We start from the raw sequence: 16,594 nt of genomic DNA on the forward strand, positions 1-16,594 counted from the left end.
TTGTTAAGAAAACAGAGGCAGAGACATTGACATATATATTCGGTCCTAATATGGGACCTTATGAGTGTTTTTAAAAGTACAATGGTAATATAACTACCCACATCTAATGGTACTATGGAGTAAACTAATGTGCTGCTCAAAATGATATGTTCTATCTGGTTGCCTATATCTGATATATCCACATTTCATATGAGTGAAAAGACAACAAACCATGGCAACGTGTTGCTTCAGAAATAGTATATAATATAAGAATATTTATTCAATTAAGTGCGAAACAGCTAAATATTTACAAAAACAGTAGTGATGGACACCATAAGAGACAAAATCCTGAAACGTACTTCGAAAAAAATCATAATTTAAATCCTTCATTAGTAAAGTCGCCGGTGACCGACAAGCTATATGTCAAGAAGACAGTAAAACAAAAACAGTGCTGAGAAAATTGCAAAAAGGATAATAGTTGTCAAAATAAATATTAAATACGGATATAAATTAAATGCATTTCTGTTCATATGGCTAAAATGATGCTGGCTACAGTATGGGCCTCAGTGCAGAAGTTGAAGTAACTGAGTGTAAGAGCAACATTTTCTGACACATTTTCTCTCCATCCTCAAGCACACGAGAGGACTTTCTTTCAGCCCAAGTACTCTTGTAATTTTAGTAAAAAAATGGATGGGTGTCTCTGAGACAGTGTGCGGTGCTTATACCTGGATATCTGATTTGGTAAACAAATAGTACAGCTACATATAATAGGAACTGAGGGAAGACTTATTACACAGACAGAAACAAATTATGACAAAACAAATAATGTCAACACAAATAATAATCAACAACGACAATAAATTAGTAATACAATGAAGGGTGCATCTTTGTCTCTTCAGTAGTTCATTATGACCAGGTAGGTTGAGTTTAGTTGAGTCTCTCTCTCGGAGCATTCCATGCTCTCCCAGAGTAGGACACTAGACAGTGTAAATGTCATATCATTGTCTCTCTACACAATCATTCACAGAGTCACGGGCCTATGTATGTGCAGAAAGGTTGGAGGACCAGAGGCAGGGCTGTGTATGGATCTCTCCCCTGCCTGGCCAACCAACTTCACTTTCCCCTTCACTCGCTGTAGATGGTGCCCATCTGTGAGGCGACCATGTGTGGTGGAGGGAAGGATTCAAATGCCTGGATGTCTAGGGGCAGTTCGTAGCGCGAGGCCTGGAAGAGGTGGCCCTGAGGCCCTGGCAGCCCGGCCAGGGAGGAGGGGGGGTAGTGGGGTAGGGACGAGAGGTAATGGGAAGGGTGGGAGGGGTAGTTCCTCTCAGCCTCGTGGGGGGAAGGTTCCTGCTTCAGGGCAAAGTTGCCACTGATGCTGAGGGGGGGCGTGAGGGGCCCGTCGTAAGGGGGGGTGCCATTGCTACTACACTCATTAGGGGAAGGGTGCTGTTCGTAGGGCCCTCCCTCGAAGCTCTTCATATGGAGGAGGTGGGAGGCCTCCAGGGACCCGTAGGGGGGGCTAGGCAGGCCCGGAGAGGGGTAGTGACCACTCAGGGGGTGATGGCCACCAGGTTGCCCTGCTACACCACTACCAACTCCTGGAGCTCCTCCAAAGGGCTTGTCATCCAGCTTGTTGATCATTTTGGGGGCAGAAGCCCCCAGCTGGAGACACCCAGCCACAAGGTTGCTAGTGGGCTGGGACAGGCCTTTACACAACATCTCTGTGAAGCCGTGGCTCTCTGGGGACTGACCGCTCTCCAGCACCTCAGACAGGGCCCAGATGTAGTTGCGGGCCAGCCGCAGGGTCTCGATCTTGGACAGTTTCTGGGTCTTGGAGGCGCAGGGCATGACCTTACGTAACACATCTAACGCGTCGTTCAACCCGTGCATGCGGGACCGCTCGCGGGCGTTGGCCTTGGTGCGTCTCGCCTTGAACCTCTCCTGTCTGCCTCTGGCCATCTTCTTCTTCTTGGGCCCCCTCCGTTTGGGCGCCTCGTTCTCTCCGTCCATTCCAGTCTCCTCATCATCATCATTATAATTGTCTTCCTCCTCCTGATCCTCCATGTCTTCGCTGCCCAGCTCGATGCTCCCACGGCCTCCTGGGCCCAGGACGTAGCGGCCCCCCATCTCTGGACCTCTCTCTCCATCTTGGGAGCTCAGGTCCTCATCTAGCCAGGCCAGAGAACTGACCAGCTCAGACACATCTCCTTCTCCAGGCTTACCAAATCGTTTGGTCATCATTGTGATCTGAGGAAAACAAAAACACATTCAGTCAAGCTCATGAATCAGCTGTTTTATTTGTCATCATTGTTTGGAATTGGAATTGGTTGACCTATCTCTAACTTAATTCCCAACTGGTTGCCTATACATACATACATGAGAGAGTATAATTTCAGCACTGTTATGTGGAAAGCACACAATAGCAGGGACAGTTCCGTTTCCATTCCAACAGAATGGATGAACATTTTAGCAGATACAGAACATCTCTCATCTCAACTCATTCAAAGGGAAAAGAGCACTATCTATGCAAAATCATTTCTGTCCTTTGTAGGATGATCTAATGTGAGACACTTTGGGGATAAACTCTGTGGTTCCCTGCTGTTTATGCCGTGGTGGTTTTGGAGATGCCGTCAATCTGGGACATGCGGGATTTAACCTGGATATAAAACCCTCAGATTAAATTCAGGGTAGTCTACAGAGCCAAGTCAACAAACACTGTAACAACCGGACCAAATATCTCATGCATCAACAGTTACATTTGATTTGCTGATTGGAATGAGTACCGTTATAAATCCAATCTTGCGTGGAATGATCGAAAATGCCACTGTAGATTGGTATCTGAGTCCAAAGGATAAAAAAATGTTCAATGGGGACTCGGGTGAACTTTCCTAAACACACCAACAACCAAATAAATCTCTGCCTAAGGACACACGATTGTTCTACAACTAAGTCGTCCTAGTTAGTGATCGTGAAGTCGTGCATATAAGTAGTACAGTTTACTATAGGCCTAAAAATCATGAATAACAACAATGTATTACGCACGGACTCAACTCTGTCGAGACTGAATGATTAACAAACAATCATAACTGTATTTGACACTGACAATTGTATTGAATATGGTACAATACAAACCATGACATTTACATCTATAACAGTCTATTTCAGGTTAATAAATAAATATAGTGGTATCTCACTTTCTTGTTGATATGATACGATAATGCATTATAGTTGTTTGGTGGCATTGGCATAAAGCCTATTATGAAGAATGCCATCTTCATCAACTACCTTTCCTGTTATAGAAAATAGTAAAAACATCGAATATTAAGGCAGTTTACAGTTGTTGGTTTCTGTTGACACGCATTGCATAAATATGCATAAGCCTATGGGTTGATCTAGTGTGGCGAATACTACATGATCTGGAATAGAATCACATGGAATGCAATTATTTGATTGACATAAAATCAAAACGCACCTGTTTATGTTCACAACTTGCTCTTCCAAACTTGTCAGACGTCCGGCTAACTTCAAAAGTCCCAGTACCAAGCAAAATGACTTTATAGCCAATCCTCAACAGATGCCGTTTCGCTCTGTAGCAGTCCTTTCCAAGTTCCTTTTCGTTCCCTCAGTAATACAATCAGTGCGCGATGGGACTTTCATCTCCGACTGGCATGAATATGTCTGAGTTTAGCCTTTAGGAGGTGGACTGGCCCCTCCCACGAGCGCCCCACCCATAACATTCAGCTTATCCAAAGGCGTGTGGCGGGCTCGTGGCCAAAGTGTTCTGTCCAAACAACCGCACATGCGTCACCAATCTTTGTGTGTGTGTGTGTGTGTGTGTGCGCGCGCGTGCTTGCGTGCGTGCGTGCGTGTGTGAGAGAGAGAGAGAGAGAGAGAGAGAGAGAGATTTTTTCGCAAATGTCCACAATTCCATAATTATTTCATACAATATTATGTGTCCAAAATTGTCCATAACTACCTATGTCATTTTAAATAGGCAACTATGAGGTGTATTTAGCAATTCCATTTCTTGTAAAAAAGCGAATTTTGTGCTCGCTTAAGCTCCAAATGTGAGAGGCCTATGTATATATGTTTCCTTAACAATTTGTGATGTTCATCATGCACAATACTTAGAATATTAATTTTCGTTAATGCTTGGATGATCGTGGATTGAAATCATACACATGATTAACAATGCGCGCGGTTTGATATTTTAATTACGCACATTCTGAAGAAGCGACGCTCCTTCATCGCGTTATGCGTAAGTGATTTTGACAGCTTGGTGTGGTAAGACCAGGTGTATGCGTTGTTCACCCGTCCATTAATTTGCTTCTTCCGCTTATTAGCCATATACCCGACTCCCCGGTCTCTGCACCCAAGATCAGTTGAATGAGTTAAGCAGCAAATACGTTAAATCTGATTTAAACGGTTGGTGCCCCGGAATTCTATGAGAATATACAGTATCTATTTTTTAATTATATTTGGGTTGGAATTGCATCCCCATCATATTAAAATAAAAGTTGTAAATCGAAAACAAAGTAGATTTGATATACAACTCAAGACTAAATCACATCTGACTCAAAATAATCGTATTCGTTTGCGAAATACAAATCATTTCCAAGTTTAATTGGGGATAGTTTGAGATGGAGTAAAATTGTGTTTCAGAGTTCATTGTTTCAACTGGTAGCTTAAAGGGTCTTTTAGGTTTAATATAACTTGTTATTAAAAGCACTTTAAACACTTAAACTGTTTGCACACAATATTCCATTATTACTACCCCTCCCTAACCTGGCTGACGCTACCATGACACAGCGCAGGGAAAGCTGGGACACACTGGTCTGGAATGGAGGCTGTTTGATAATGAAATATTCGCTCTGAAATTGTGTGACAGGTTTGATTGGATGTCTCAAATGTTAGTTTTTTAAATCTGGGGTTTAGACCTCACATTGTTTGGATTTGAAAATCCAACCGTTGTAATGGAAGGGGGTGGCACTGGGGGCCTGTGTGTGGCTGTGCATGTGGGTATTTGAGTGAGAAAGACACAGAGGAGAGCCAAACAACTTTGCAGGTAAAGCCCAGTCCCCTTCCTTATTGAGGCATTGTGCCAACAACATCAAAGAATCATTACAGACTCTGAAGTCAGGAAGAGAGTTAGGTGTTAGACAAACTAACATTTCCCATCATTTAGTCCCGTTCCTTACCCTTTTCCAACTTCACAACAAATGCCAAGGCATAACAAACACAACATATGTGATGTCCCAGTGCATGGTGCATGGTGAGCCACGACACAGTCGGGGCTCTATTGTGGTCAGATGCTATTGACAACCGTGGCTTGCGGCGCACGTGCCCCCGCATTGATCCTATTGTATACACGAGGCACATCTGTGCTTGCAAACTGTGCTCTTGGGCTTTCTTACACTCTCTGTCTCATCGGAAAACCTACATCGGCCTGCACCTCAGTTACATTTCCTGTTGGTCTTTAGCGCATAGATATAAATATAACATGTTGCATCATCATTGAGTAGAATTTGCATTTTAAATCGTATGCCACTAAGTTGCTGGGCTAGGCTGTAGGACTCTCTAGATCACTGTAGGACCATATGGTCAGATATAAGAAACTAAAGAGGAGGTGCATCTGTTGCTTGTGTGTTCACACATCACTTGCCCGCCTCACTTGATATCACGACGCCCATACCCACGTGGCCTTTTCGTTCCTAATCAGCACATTGCACATGTCGGCGTGCGAATGGAGCCTTGGATGGTTTGGTTTTTATGTGCGTGCGCGCTTCGTGCATATGAGTGTGCGTGCATGGCGTTGTCCAACGTGGAAACCAGAAGTAGTCATGTGTGTGTCAACAGTTTGTGCAGCCAGACCCAGTGTCTTCTATGTGCGGCCCCCTGCTCCCACTTAGCTTCACAGTCCCCCGGGTAACTCCTATCCCCCACAATCTATACCTCCCCCGAGTCCATGCCAGTCCTCATCACACCTGCAGCCTGCCCCGGGAATAGTAGCTCTGGGAATAGTAGCTCTGGGAATTGTAGCTCCGGGAATGCTGAATAGTAGTGCTGCCTAGCTTCCCACAGTCGTCCCAAATGTCCCTAATGACAGACTAAGGGGGAACTTGGGAATTGTGTCCCTCCTTGTCTGCTTCAATTCTGACTAGAATATCCAGTTTGACAAATATCACTGGAATATGTTTTTAGTTAGGGGATTCCGACAATATTAACAAATGTCCCACTCACGTGGGCAAGGAAACAAGCTTTGATGGATTGGGGTTTGTATTAGGTTTTTAAATGCTGCTTTTGTTGTTATGATTGTTGTTATCCCTCTCTTTTCACACAAAAAAAAATCCTGCCACAAGTGAGTTGTCTGTCGCTCCTGCCCCATGGGATGGATTTAGAGGGGAACGGGGGGATTCTACGCTACTCTGACAGATGGGTCTCTCTCTCTCTCCCTCTCCATCGCTCGCTAAAACACAGACACACACTGGCACACCGAGACAGCACGAATACAATAGGAATTAAAGCCGTGCACACATGCTCCCTCGGCCGGGCTGAAAGCTGAGCCCCTTGTAGTAATCAGAAAAGGATGGAGGGAGCGCGGATGTGTGCGAAGGGAGGGGCATGTTTGGAAGGGGGATGGGGGAGGAGGGGGGAGTGCTGTGTGCTTCTTTTTAGCTCGAATTAAACATTTGCCTTATTTGACTGTTTCAAATCTTTTTGATTCAATATACATTTTCCTTGCCATGGAGCTCTCCATTTTCGTCATAAATAAGTTGAACTGTTTCCACTGTCAACCTTTCAGTTGTGACAAGTTTTATCCCTCTCCCTGTTTACCCCTCTTCCATCTGATTGTCTGTGTTTTCTTGTCTGTTTATCTGTCTCTGTATAGCAAATGTGTGTGTCCTATAAAATGGAGTCCCCTCAGCATTCTCTATGAGCTGTTGACTGAGGCTGAGGCTGAATATACGTACAGACTATCCTGGGGGAGAGACTAAGTCCCACTGAATGTGCCTTACACAGGGGACATGCATGCACACACATACTGTATGACTGTGGACTTTTGACGTCTACATGCTCTCTCTATTATTGCAATCCCAGTGTCCCTTCAGGGAAGTCGAAGAAGACGAATAAAGAGTTCAGAAGCAGAATGAAAAGGGAGATCATGCCCCCTGTTCCCAGACAGGGAGGATGGGAATAAGACTGAGTCTGTCTCCATGTGTAAATCAAACCAATATTATATATGGAGACCCACCAGCCTAATTGGAGGCATACATTTGGACATCACTACACTACGCCACCTGCTCCCAATGGGCCTGCAGCCCCTCAAAACATGCTGCAGCCCCTCAAAACATGCTGCAGCCCCTTGAAACATGCTGCAGCCCCTTGAAACATGCTGCGGCCCCTCAAAACATGCTGCAGCCCCTTGAAACATGCTGCAGCCCCTCAAAACATGCTGCAGCCCCTCTAAACATGCTGCAGCCCCTTGAAACATGCTGCAGCCCCCCTAAACATGCTGCAGCCCCTCGAAACATGCTGCAGCCCCTTGAAACATGCTGCAGCCCCTCTATTCATGTGGCAGCCCCTCTAAACATGCTGCAACCCCGTTGAAACATGCTGCAGCCCCTCTAAACATGCTGCAGCCCCTTGAAACATGCTGCAGCCCCTCAAAACATGCTGCAGCCCCTCTAAACATGCTGCAGCCCCTAGAAACATGCTGCAGCCCCCCTAAACATGCTGCAGCCCCTCGAAACATGCTGCAGCCCCTTGAAACATGCTGTAGCCCCTCTATTCATGTGGCAGCCCCTCTAAACATGCTGCAGCCCCTTGAAACATGCTGCAGCCCCTCTAAACATGCTGCAACCCCTCAAAACATGCTGCAGCCCCTCGAAACATGCTGCAGCCCCTCTAAACATGCTGCAACCCCTCAAAACATGCTACAGCCCCTCGAAACATGCTGCAGCCCCTCTAAACATGCTGCAGCCCCTCTAAACATGCTACAGCCCCTCTAAACATGCTGCAGCCCCTCAAAACGTGCTGCAGCCCCTCTAAACATGCTGCAGCCCCTCTAAACATGCTGCAGCCCCTCTAAACATGCTGCAGCCCCTCTAAACATGCTGCAGCCCCTCGAAACATGCTGCAGCCCCTCTATTCATGCGGAAGCTCCTTTAAACATGCTGCAGCCCCTCGAAACATGCTGCAGCCCCTCAAAACATGCTGCAGCCCCTCTAAACATGCTGCAGCCCCTCTATTCATGCGGAAGCTCCTTTAAACATGCTGCAGCCCCTCTAAACATGCTGCAGCCCCTCGAAACATGCTGCAGCCCCTCAAAACATGCTGCAGCCCCTCTAAACATGCTGCAGCCCCTCTAAACATGCTGCAGCCCCTCGAAACATGCTGCAGCCCCTCTAAACATGCTGCAGCCCCTCAAAACATGCTGCAGCCCCTCAAAACATGCTGCAGCCCCTCTAAACATGCTGCAGCCCCTCGAAACATGCTGCAGCCCCTCGAAACATGCTGCAGCCCCTCAAAACATGCTGCAGCTGTTACGATGAGTGAATGAGGACCCAAAAGCGAATGAACTTAAACAGAGCTTCTTTAATAACCAAACAACGACAACGACCAGCAGAGGGAGACAGGGTGAAGGGAAAGGACAGAGACAAGACACAACATGACAGTACATGACAGTACCCCCCCACTCACCGAGCGCCTCCTGGCGCACTCGAGGAGGAAACCTGGCGGCAACGGAGGAAATCCTCGATCAGCGCACGGTCCAGCACGTCCCGAGAGGGAACCCAACTCCTCTCCTCAGGACCGTACCCCTCCCAATCAACGAGGTACTGGTGACCACGGCCCCGAGGACGCATGTCCAAAATCCTGCGGACCCTGTAGATGGGTGCGCCCTCGACAAGGATGGGGGGGGGGGGGGGGGGGAAGACGAGCGGGGGCGCGAAGAACGGGCTTAATACAGGAGACATGGAAGACCGGGTGGACGCGACGAAGGTATCGCGGAAGAAGAAGTCGAACTGCGACAGGATTAATGACCCGAGAAATACGGAACGGACCAATGAACCGCGGGGTCAACTTGCGAGAAGCCGTCTTAAGGGGAAGGTTCTGAGTGGAGAGCCAAACTCTCTGACCGCGACAATATCTAGGACTCTTAGTTCTACGCTTATTAGCAGCCCTCACAGTCTGCGTCCTATAACGGCAAAGTGCAGACCTGACCCTCTTCCAGGTGCGCTCGCAACGTTGGACAAAAGCCTGAGCGGAGGGGACGCTGGACTCGGCGAACTGAGATGAGAACAGCGGAGGCTGGTACCCGAGGCTACTTTGAAAAGGAGAAGCGAGTTGTGGGCGTATTCTGCCCAGGGGAGCTGTTCTGACCAAGACGCAGGGTTGCGAAAAGAAAGACTGCGTAAGATGCGACCAATAGTCTGATTGGCCCGTTCTGCTTGACCGTTAGACTGGGGGTGAAAGCCGGAAGAGAGACTGACGGAAGCCCCAATCAAACGGCAAAACTCCCTCCAAAATTGAGACGTGAATTGCGGACCTCTGTCCGAAACGACGTCTGACGGAAGGCCATGAATTCTGAAAACATTCTCGATGATGATTTGTGCCGTCTCTTTAGCAGAAGGAAGCTTAGCAAGGGGAATGAAATGAGCCGCCTTAGAGAACCTATCGACAACCGTAAGAATAACAGTCTTCCCCGCTGACGAAGGCAGTCCGGTGACAAAATCTAAGGCGATGTGAGACCACGGTCGAGAGGGAATGGGAAGCGGCCTGAGACGGCCGGCAGGAGGGGAGTTACCGGACTTAGTCTGCGCGCAGACCGAACAAGCAGCCACGAAACGACGCGTGTCATGCTCCCGGGTGGGCCACCAAAAACGCTGGCGAATGGAAGCAAGCGTACCCCGAACGCCAGGGTGGCCGGCTAACTTGGCAGAGTGAGCCCACTGAAGAACGGCCAGACGAGTAGGAACGGGAACGAAAAGAAGGTTCCTAGGACAAGCGCGCGGCGACGGAGTGTGAGTGAGCGCTTGCTTTACCTGCCTCTCAATTCCCCAGACAGTCAACCCGACAACACGCCCCTCAGGGAGAATCCCCTCGGGGTCAGTGGAGGCTACTGAAGAACTGAATAGACGAGATAAAGCATCAGGCTTGGTGTTCTTAGAGCCCGGACGATAAGAAATCACGAACTCGAAACGAGCGAAAAACAGCGCCCAACGCGCCTGACGCGCATTAAGTCGTTTGGCAGAACGGATGTACTCAAGGTTCCTATGGTCAGTCCAAACGACAAAAGGAACGGTCGCCCCCTCCAACCACTGTCGCCATTCGCCTAGGGCTAACCGGATGGCGAGCAGTTCGCGGTTTCCCACATCATAATTACGTTCCGACGGCGACAGGCGATGAGAAAAATACGCGCAAGGGTGGACCTTGTCGTCAGAGAGGGAGCGCTGAGAAAGAATGGCTCCCACGCCCACCTCTGACGCGTCAACCTCGACCACGAACTGTCTAGAGACGTCAGGTGTAACAAGGATAGGAGCGGATGTAAAACGATTCTTGAGGAGATCAAAAGCTCCCTGGGCGGAAACGGACCACTTAAAGCACGTCTTGACAGAAGTAAGGGCTGTGAGAGGAGCTGCCACCTGACCGAAATTACGGATGAAACGACGATAGAAGTTCGCGAAGCCGAGAAAGCGCTGCAGCTCGACGCGTGACTTAGGGACGGGCCAATCAATGACAGCCTGGACCTTAGCGGGATCCATCTTAATGCCTTCAGCGGAAATAACAGAACCGAGAAATGTGACGGAGGAGGCATGAAAAGTGCACTTCTCAGCCTTCACAAAAAGACAATTCTCTAAAAGGCGCTGGAGGACACGTCGAACGTGCTGAACATGAATCTGGAGTGACGGTGAAAAAATCAGGATATCGTCAAGGTAAACGAAAACAAAGATGTTCAGCATGTCTCTCAGGACATCATTGACTAATGCCTGAAAGACAGCTGGAGCGTTAGCGAGGCCGAAAGGAAGAACCCGGTATTCAAAGTGCCCTAACGGAGTGTTAAACGCCGTCTTCCACTCGTCCCCCTCCCTGATGCGCACGAGATGGTAAGCGTTACGAAGGTCCAACTTAGTGAAAAACCTGGCTCCCTGCAGGATCTCGAAGGCTGAGGACATAAGAGGAAGCGGATAACGATTCTTAACTGTTATGTCATTCAGCCCTCGATAATCTATGCAGGGGCGCAGAGACCCGTCCTTCTTCTTGACAAAAAAAAACCCCGCTCCGGCGGGAGAGGAGGAGGGGACTATGGTACCGGCGTCAAGAGCTACAGACAAATAATCCTCGAGAGCCTTACGTTCGGGAGCCGACAGAGAGTATAGTCTACCCCGGGGGGGAGTGGTTCCCGGAAGGAGATCAATACTACAATCATACGACCGGTGTGGAGGAAGAGAGGTGGCCCTGGACCGACTGAACACCGTGCGCAGATCGTGATATTCCTCCGGCACCCCTGTCAAATCACCAGGCTCCTCCTGTGAAGAAGAGACAGAGGAAACAGGAGGGATAGCAGACATTAAACATTTCACATGACAAGAGACGTTCCAGGAGAGGATAGAATTACTAGACCAATTAATGGAAGGATTATGACAAACTAGCCAGGGATGGCCCAAAACAACAGGTGTAAAAGGTGAACGAAAAATCAAAAAAGAAATGGTTTCGCTATGATTACCAGAAACAGTGAGGGTTAAAGGTAGCGTCTCACGCTGAATCCTGGGGAGAGGACTACCATCCAGGGCGAACAAGGCCGTGGACTCCCTTAACTGTCTGAGAGGAATGTCATGTTCCCGAGCCCAGGTCTCGTCCATAAAACAGCCCTCCGCCCCAGAGTCTATTAAGGCACTGCAGGAAGCTGACGAACCGGTCCAGCGTAGATGGACCGACAAGGTAGTGCAGGATCTTGAAGGAGAGACAGGAGTAGTAGCGCTCACCAGTAGCCCTCCGCTTACTGATGAGCTCTGGCTTTTACTGGACATGAAGTGACAAAATGACCAGCAGAACCGCAATAGAGACAGAGGCGGTTGGTGATTCTCCGTTCCCTCTCCTTAGTCGAGATGCGGATACCTCCCAGCTGCATAGGCTCAGCTCCCGAGCCGGCAGAGGAAGATGGTAGTGATGCGGAGAGGGGGGCGACGGAGAACGCGAGCTCCTTTCCACGAGCTCGGTGACGAAGATCAACCCGTCGCTCAATGCGAATAGCGAGTTCAATCAAGGAATCCACGCTGGAAGGAACCTCCCGGGAGAGAATCTCATCCTTTACCTCTGCGCGGAGACCCTCCAGAAGACGAGCGAGCAAAGCCGGCTCGTTCCAGCCACTGGAGGCAGCAAGAGTGCGAAACTCAATAGAGTAGTCTGTTATGGATCGATTGCCTTGACATAGGGAAGACAGGGCCCTGGAAGCCTCCTCTCCAAAAACAGATCGATCAAAAACCTGTATCATCTCCTCCTTAAAGTCCTGATACTGGTTAGTACACTCAGCCCTTGCCTCCCAGATTGCCGTGCCCCACTCACGAGCCCGTCCAATAAGGAGAGATATGACGTAGGCGACACGAGCAGTGCTCCTGGAGTAAGTGTTGGGCTGGAGAGAAAACACAATATCACACTGGGTGAGGAACGAGCGGCATTCAGTGGGCCCCCCAGAGTAACACGGCGGGTTATTGATTCTGGGCTCCGGAGATTCGAAAGCCCTGGAAGTGGCCGGTGGATCGAGGCGGAGATGGTGAACCTGTTCTGTGAGGTTGGAGACTTGGGTGGCCAGGGTCTCAACGGCATGTCGAGCAGCAGACAATTCCTGCTCGTGTCTGCCTAGCATCGCTCCCTGGATCTCGACGGCTGAGTGGAGAGGATCCGAAGTCGCTGGGTCCATTCTTGGTCAGATTCTTCTGTTACGATGAGTGAATGAGGACCCAAAAGCGAATGAACTTAAACAGAGCTTCTTTAATAACCAAACATAGGTAGGCTCAGATAGACCGGCAGATTCCGACAGGACAGGACAAGGTTACAGCAAACATGACGATAGTCTGGTTCAGGCATGAAACACAACAAACAAGAATCCGACAAGGACAGGAACAGAAACAGAGAGAGATATAGGGACCTAATCAGAGGGAAAAAGGGAACAGGTGGGAAATGGGGTGAATGGGTAGTTAGAGGAGACAAGGAACAGCTGGGGGAAAGCGGGGGAGAAAAGGTAACCTAACAACGACCAGCAGAGGGAGACAGGGTGAAGGGAAAGGACAGAGACAAGACACAACATGACAGTACATGACAGCAGCCCCTCTATTCATGCGGAAGCTCCTTTAAACATGCTGCAGCACCTCGGCAGTAGATAATTTGTGTGATGGATGCAGTATCAAATGGACATGCATGTACTGTACTGTCAAAAATACATTTCTCAAACCAAAAAGTCTTAGATTTAGGTAAGCGTGAGTGTAGGAGTCAAACTTTAAGTCAACAGGTTGCAAGGAGCTATTGGACAAGTGCAGTCAACACATTTTTCCATAAGTGTTTCGCTATAAACAAAATCGGCTTGATGAGATTTTTAGCGGGTGGGGCACAGACTGAGCCTTTTGCAATTCCTCGAAGGCAGCGAATGGACTTAAATCGCACTAAAGTGGGCACTGTAAAGAATGGGGATTCTGCCTTGAGGCTTCTAAATCTGACAGTGGAGATAGAGCTAGTAACAAAGGAGGCAGTAGTTTCATATTCAGTTCAGTTCTGTAAAGACACTACAACCTCCATCCCATCTACCCTCTGAGCATCAACACTGTTTTTTTGGAGTCCTGGGAGATGGATGTTTGTGGGGGGGGTTCCATCTGCCATGCTAGGGGTGGGGGAGACAGGCATATCCCAAGGGGGTTTTGGGAGCGAGGGAGCAGGAGGGAGAGAGAGGAACCTGAATAGATTACACCAATCCACTAATCAAGGGCGGTAATCGGTGCGTCTCTCGCACTAAACAGTGTTGGGGAACAGACAGAGCAATAGCGTCAGTAGGAATAGGGAGATCGATTCTAACAACAGATCAAATGCGTTGACAGACTTCTTCTTCGAACACATGTTTTTTTGAATGAGAGTAATAAGTAGGTGTGATTGGCAAGGAGCCATAGAGTGTGTCTGTGATCAGGTGTTTGTGTCCCACAAGTGGCCTCACTGATTCCCTGTGTGACTATTATGCAAATGCAGTAGCATCCAGGCATGCCAGCAGCCTGAATTAGTCCAATGGATAAAAGTGCTTTTAATCAAATTAGATTACCATATTGATTTTATCATTTGGATATATTGTGATTTATTGTGTAGAAACATAGGTGAAATTGATTGATACTTGATATGCAAACAAAAACATTGTCCATTTAATGCAAAAGAGAAACAATTAGGTAATTTTCGGCAAAGGAAATTGAGATGGTAAATGTTTTACTTTCTGTGGATTTCCACAAAAAAATGTTTATCAGTCCCAGGAATTAGGCATAACCGCTTCACAAAATGATTCAAATAGATTGAGTTTGTCCCATGCAAATCACACTCATGGAGAGTAACCATCTTCAGCCCTTTTTTCTTTCTGAAAGGGCATTGTCACACTATCAATGGCAACCAAATTCAGCTGTAAAGTGTCTTTTCTAATGTCAAGACTAAAAGGGATGTTAGTGTGTTAAAAGACAAGCAAGCGCAAAATAAAATACTCAAAGTTGCCTCTGGAGTCATGGTCTCTCATCATGCTGGTTTTGATGTGGGGCAGCCTGTCTACGTCTGGATGGAAGCTTTCTGAGTGGGTAAAGCTGTACAGGCCTAGGGATGAGATGCTTAATGATGGAACTGAACTGATCCTCCAGGGCAAAAGGCTCTTCAGCATCATGGATTAAACACCTCCTCTACCTCCTGCAGTCTAAGTATTGGCAGGGGCCTGTGCTGCCTCTAGCCCTCTAAGCTCCCGGTCCCCTCATTTTATTGTTTAGTTCGCCCCAGTCAATATTAAGCTTGGCTAATGTGATCCAGAGGCAGCTGCATGGAGGAGTCCTGGGTATGCGTCCCAAATGTCCCCATATTCCCTGTGTGGTGCACTACCCCTATGGGTCTTGGTCAAAAGTAGTGTGTAGCTTGCACTACATAGGGTGCCGTTTGGGATGGAAGCCCATGATGATTACCATGACACAGCCGTAAGAAGAGGAGGGGTATAATATCATTAAAAATAAATCAGGTGCTGGGAGATTCAGCATGGCAGGGCAGAAAGGGTGGGGGGGGGGGGGGGGGGGTTGTAAGACATTCGTTTGGGAGAATTGGTATAATTTCATTAGGGGACCCCAAAGGAACCATTGAAACATTTCCTCTTAGTTAGAATAATTCAATTTATTCTCACACCATAGGCCTCAGAAATGGAAAATAAAATTGTTTGTTTTTACAAATAACTCCACTCTTTTACTGTTGCAACCTTGGATAACATTTTCCTGGGAAGTCCAATTCCCCATTCAACCACTGGCGAAATCCCCTCACATCTCAAACTGTGTTTCTAATACATTAAATTATACACAGACTACCCCTTGCTAATCAGGAAACTCTTGGGTATGTTGTGGTGGACTGTCATTACAATTGCTTCACGGGAACCTGGTAAAATTATGTTTGTATTGTAGCTAGCCAAATAGCTCTGAATTCGCTGTCAGCATGCAGTCAAAGCTATAACCACGTTTGGAGCTAGTGCCCTTAAAATTGTATTCCTGATGTCGACAGCAGATTGAATTTGTATTTATAACGTTGTTATAAAACAAGTTACAGTATATTAAGTAGCTAGTTTGGTGGTCAATGAGACTGAGATGAGCGCTAACTAATCAGCTGAGCCAGCCAGCAATGTAAGAAAAGTTTAATTTCGGGCTCGGAAAAATGGGCTCTGCATTTCAGAAATCACAGTAGCAAGTACTCCTGGTACACTGTTCAATTACTTAGACATTTAAACATTTATTTTTTAAAGAAGACTCTTCAGTTTTTGCCATAGCTCTCAATGGCTTTCATTCGATTATATCCGGAGCTTGTCTAAGGAATTGGTATAATGCTGCGTTCATAACAACTGCGAACTCGGAACTGGGAAATCTCCGGAGCTCTAGAAAGAGGCCCGAGTTCCTAAGTTGGAATTCTCAGGTTGGATGACCGGTCGGAGCAAATTTGTTTCCGAGTTCCCAGTCGTTTTAAACGCATTAAAGTTGGAAGTCAGGGATTTCCCAGTTGTTTTGAACGTGGCAATAGACTCGAAGACAGTTGCTATTCATTGGAACGCTGGTTGCCCGCATTCTACGGCGGGGCTTAGCGAAGGGTCAATTGAATGATCTGCGAGACTGAATATTCATTTGAGGGAGTTCGGTTAAAATAAGGATATTGCTGTAATAGGCTATAGGGCTGGACAAGCTTCAAATTGAGCAAAGTTATTGGTTTATAAAATGGCCAGGAAGGAATGTTTTGGGATTCTGATTGCTATTGCTCAGTCCATGGTTAATTATTGTTATGGGGGGTATTCAGAAAACGTGACGATTTGCCCCAGTGCCAACTAATCCCTTTAAACGGGTTGAGACGAGTGACTGTG

At 47.5% G+C, this 16,594-nt stretch overlaps 1 protein-coding gene across 2 annotated transcripts; it reads right to left on the bottom strand.

Annotated features, from left to right (window-relative positions):
* Nucleotides 1–268: 268 nt before the first annotated feature.
* On the bottom strand, nucleotides 269–3,637 carry LOC139367591 (neuronal differentiation 4). Of its 2 annotated transcripts, XM_071105850.1 has the most exons (3): nucleotides 3,455–3,637; nucleotides 2,766–2,820; nucleotides 275–2,229 (listed from the first exon to the last, which is right to left on the bottom strand). In XM_071105850.1, exon 3 carries the CDS (start codon nucleotides 2,221–2,223, stop codon nucleotides 1,105–1,107), a length of 1,119 nt encoding a protein of 372 aa, XP_070961951.1. In that variant the 5' UTR covers nucleotides 2,224–2,229; nucleotides 2,766–2,820; nucleotides 3,455–3,637; the 3' UTR covers nucleotides 275–1,104. The 2 variants fall into 2 exon arrangements, with proteins under 2 accessions (XP_070961950.1, XP_070961951.1); XM_071105849.1 differs by lacking the exon at nucleotides 2,766–2,820 and having other exon boundaries at nucleotides 269–2,229.
* Nucleotides 3,638–16,594: the final 12,957 nt, after the last annotated feature.

This window comes from Oncorhynchus clarkii, chromosome 16 (genome assembly GCF_045791955.1).
Source record: "Oncorhynchus clarkii lewisi isolate Uvic-CL-2024 chromosome 16, UVic_Ocla_1.0, whole genome shotgun sequence".
In the NCBI taxonomy this organism is placed as follows: domain Eukaryota; kingdom Metazoa; phylum Chordata; class Actinopteri; order Salmoniformes; family Salmonidae; genus Oncorhynchus; species Oncorhynchus clarkii.

Excerpts from the sequence above, each read along its gene's own strand:
- LOC139367591 (XM_071105849.1), bottom strand. The coding sequence starts at position 2,223 with ATGATGACCAAACGATTTGGTAAGCCTGGAGAAGGAGATGTGTCTGAG.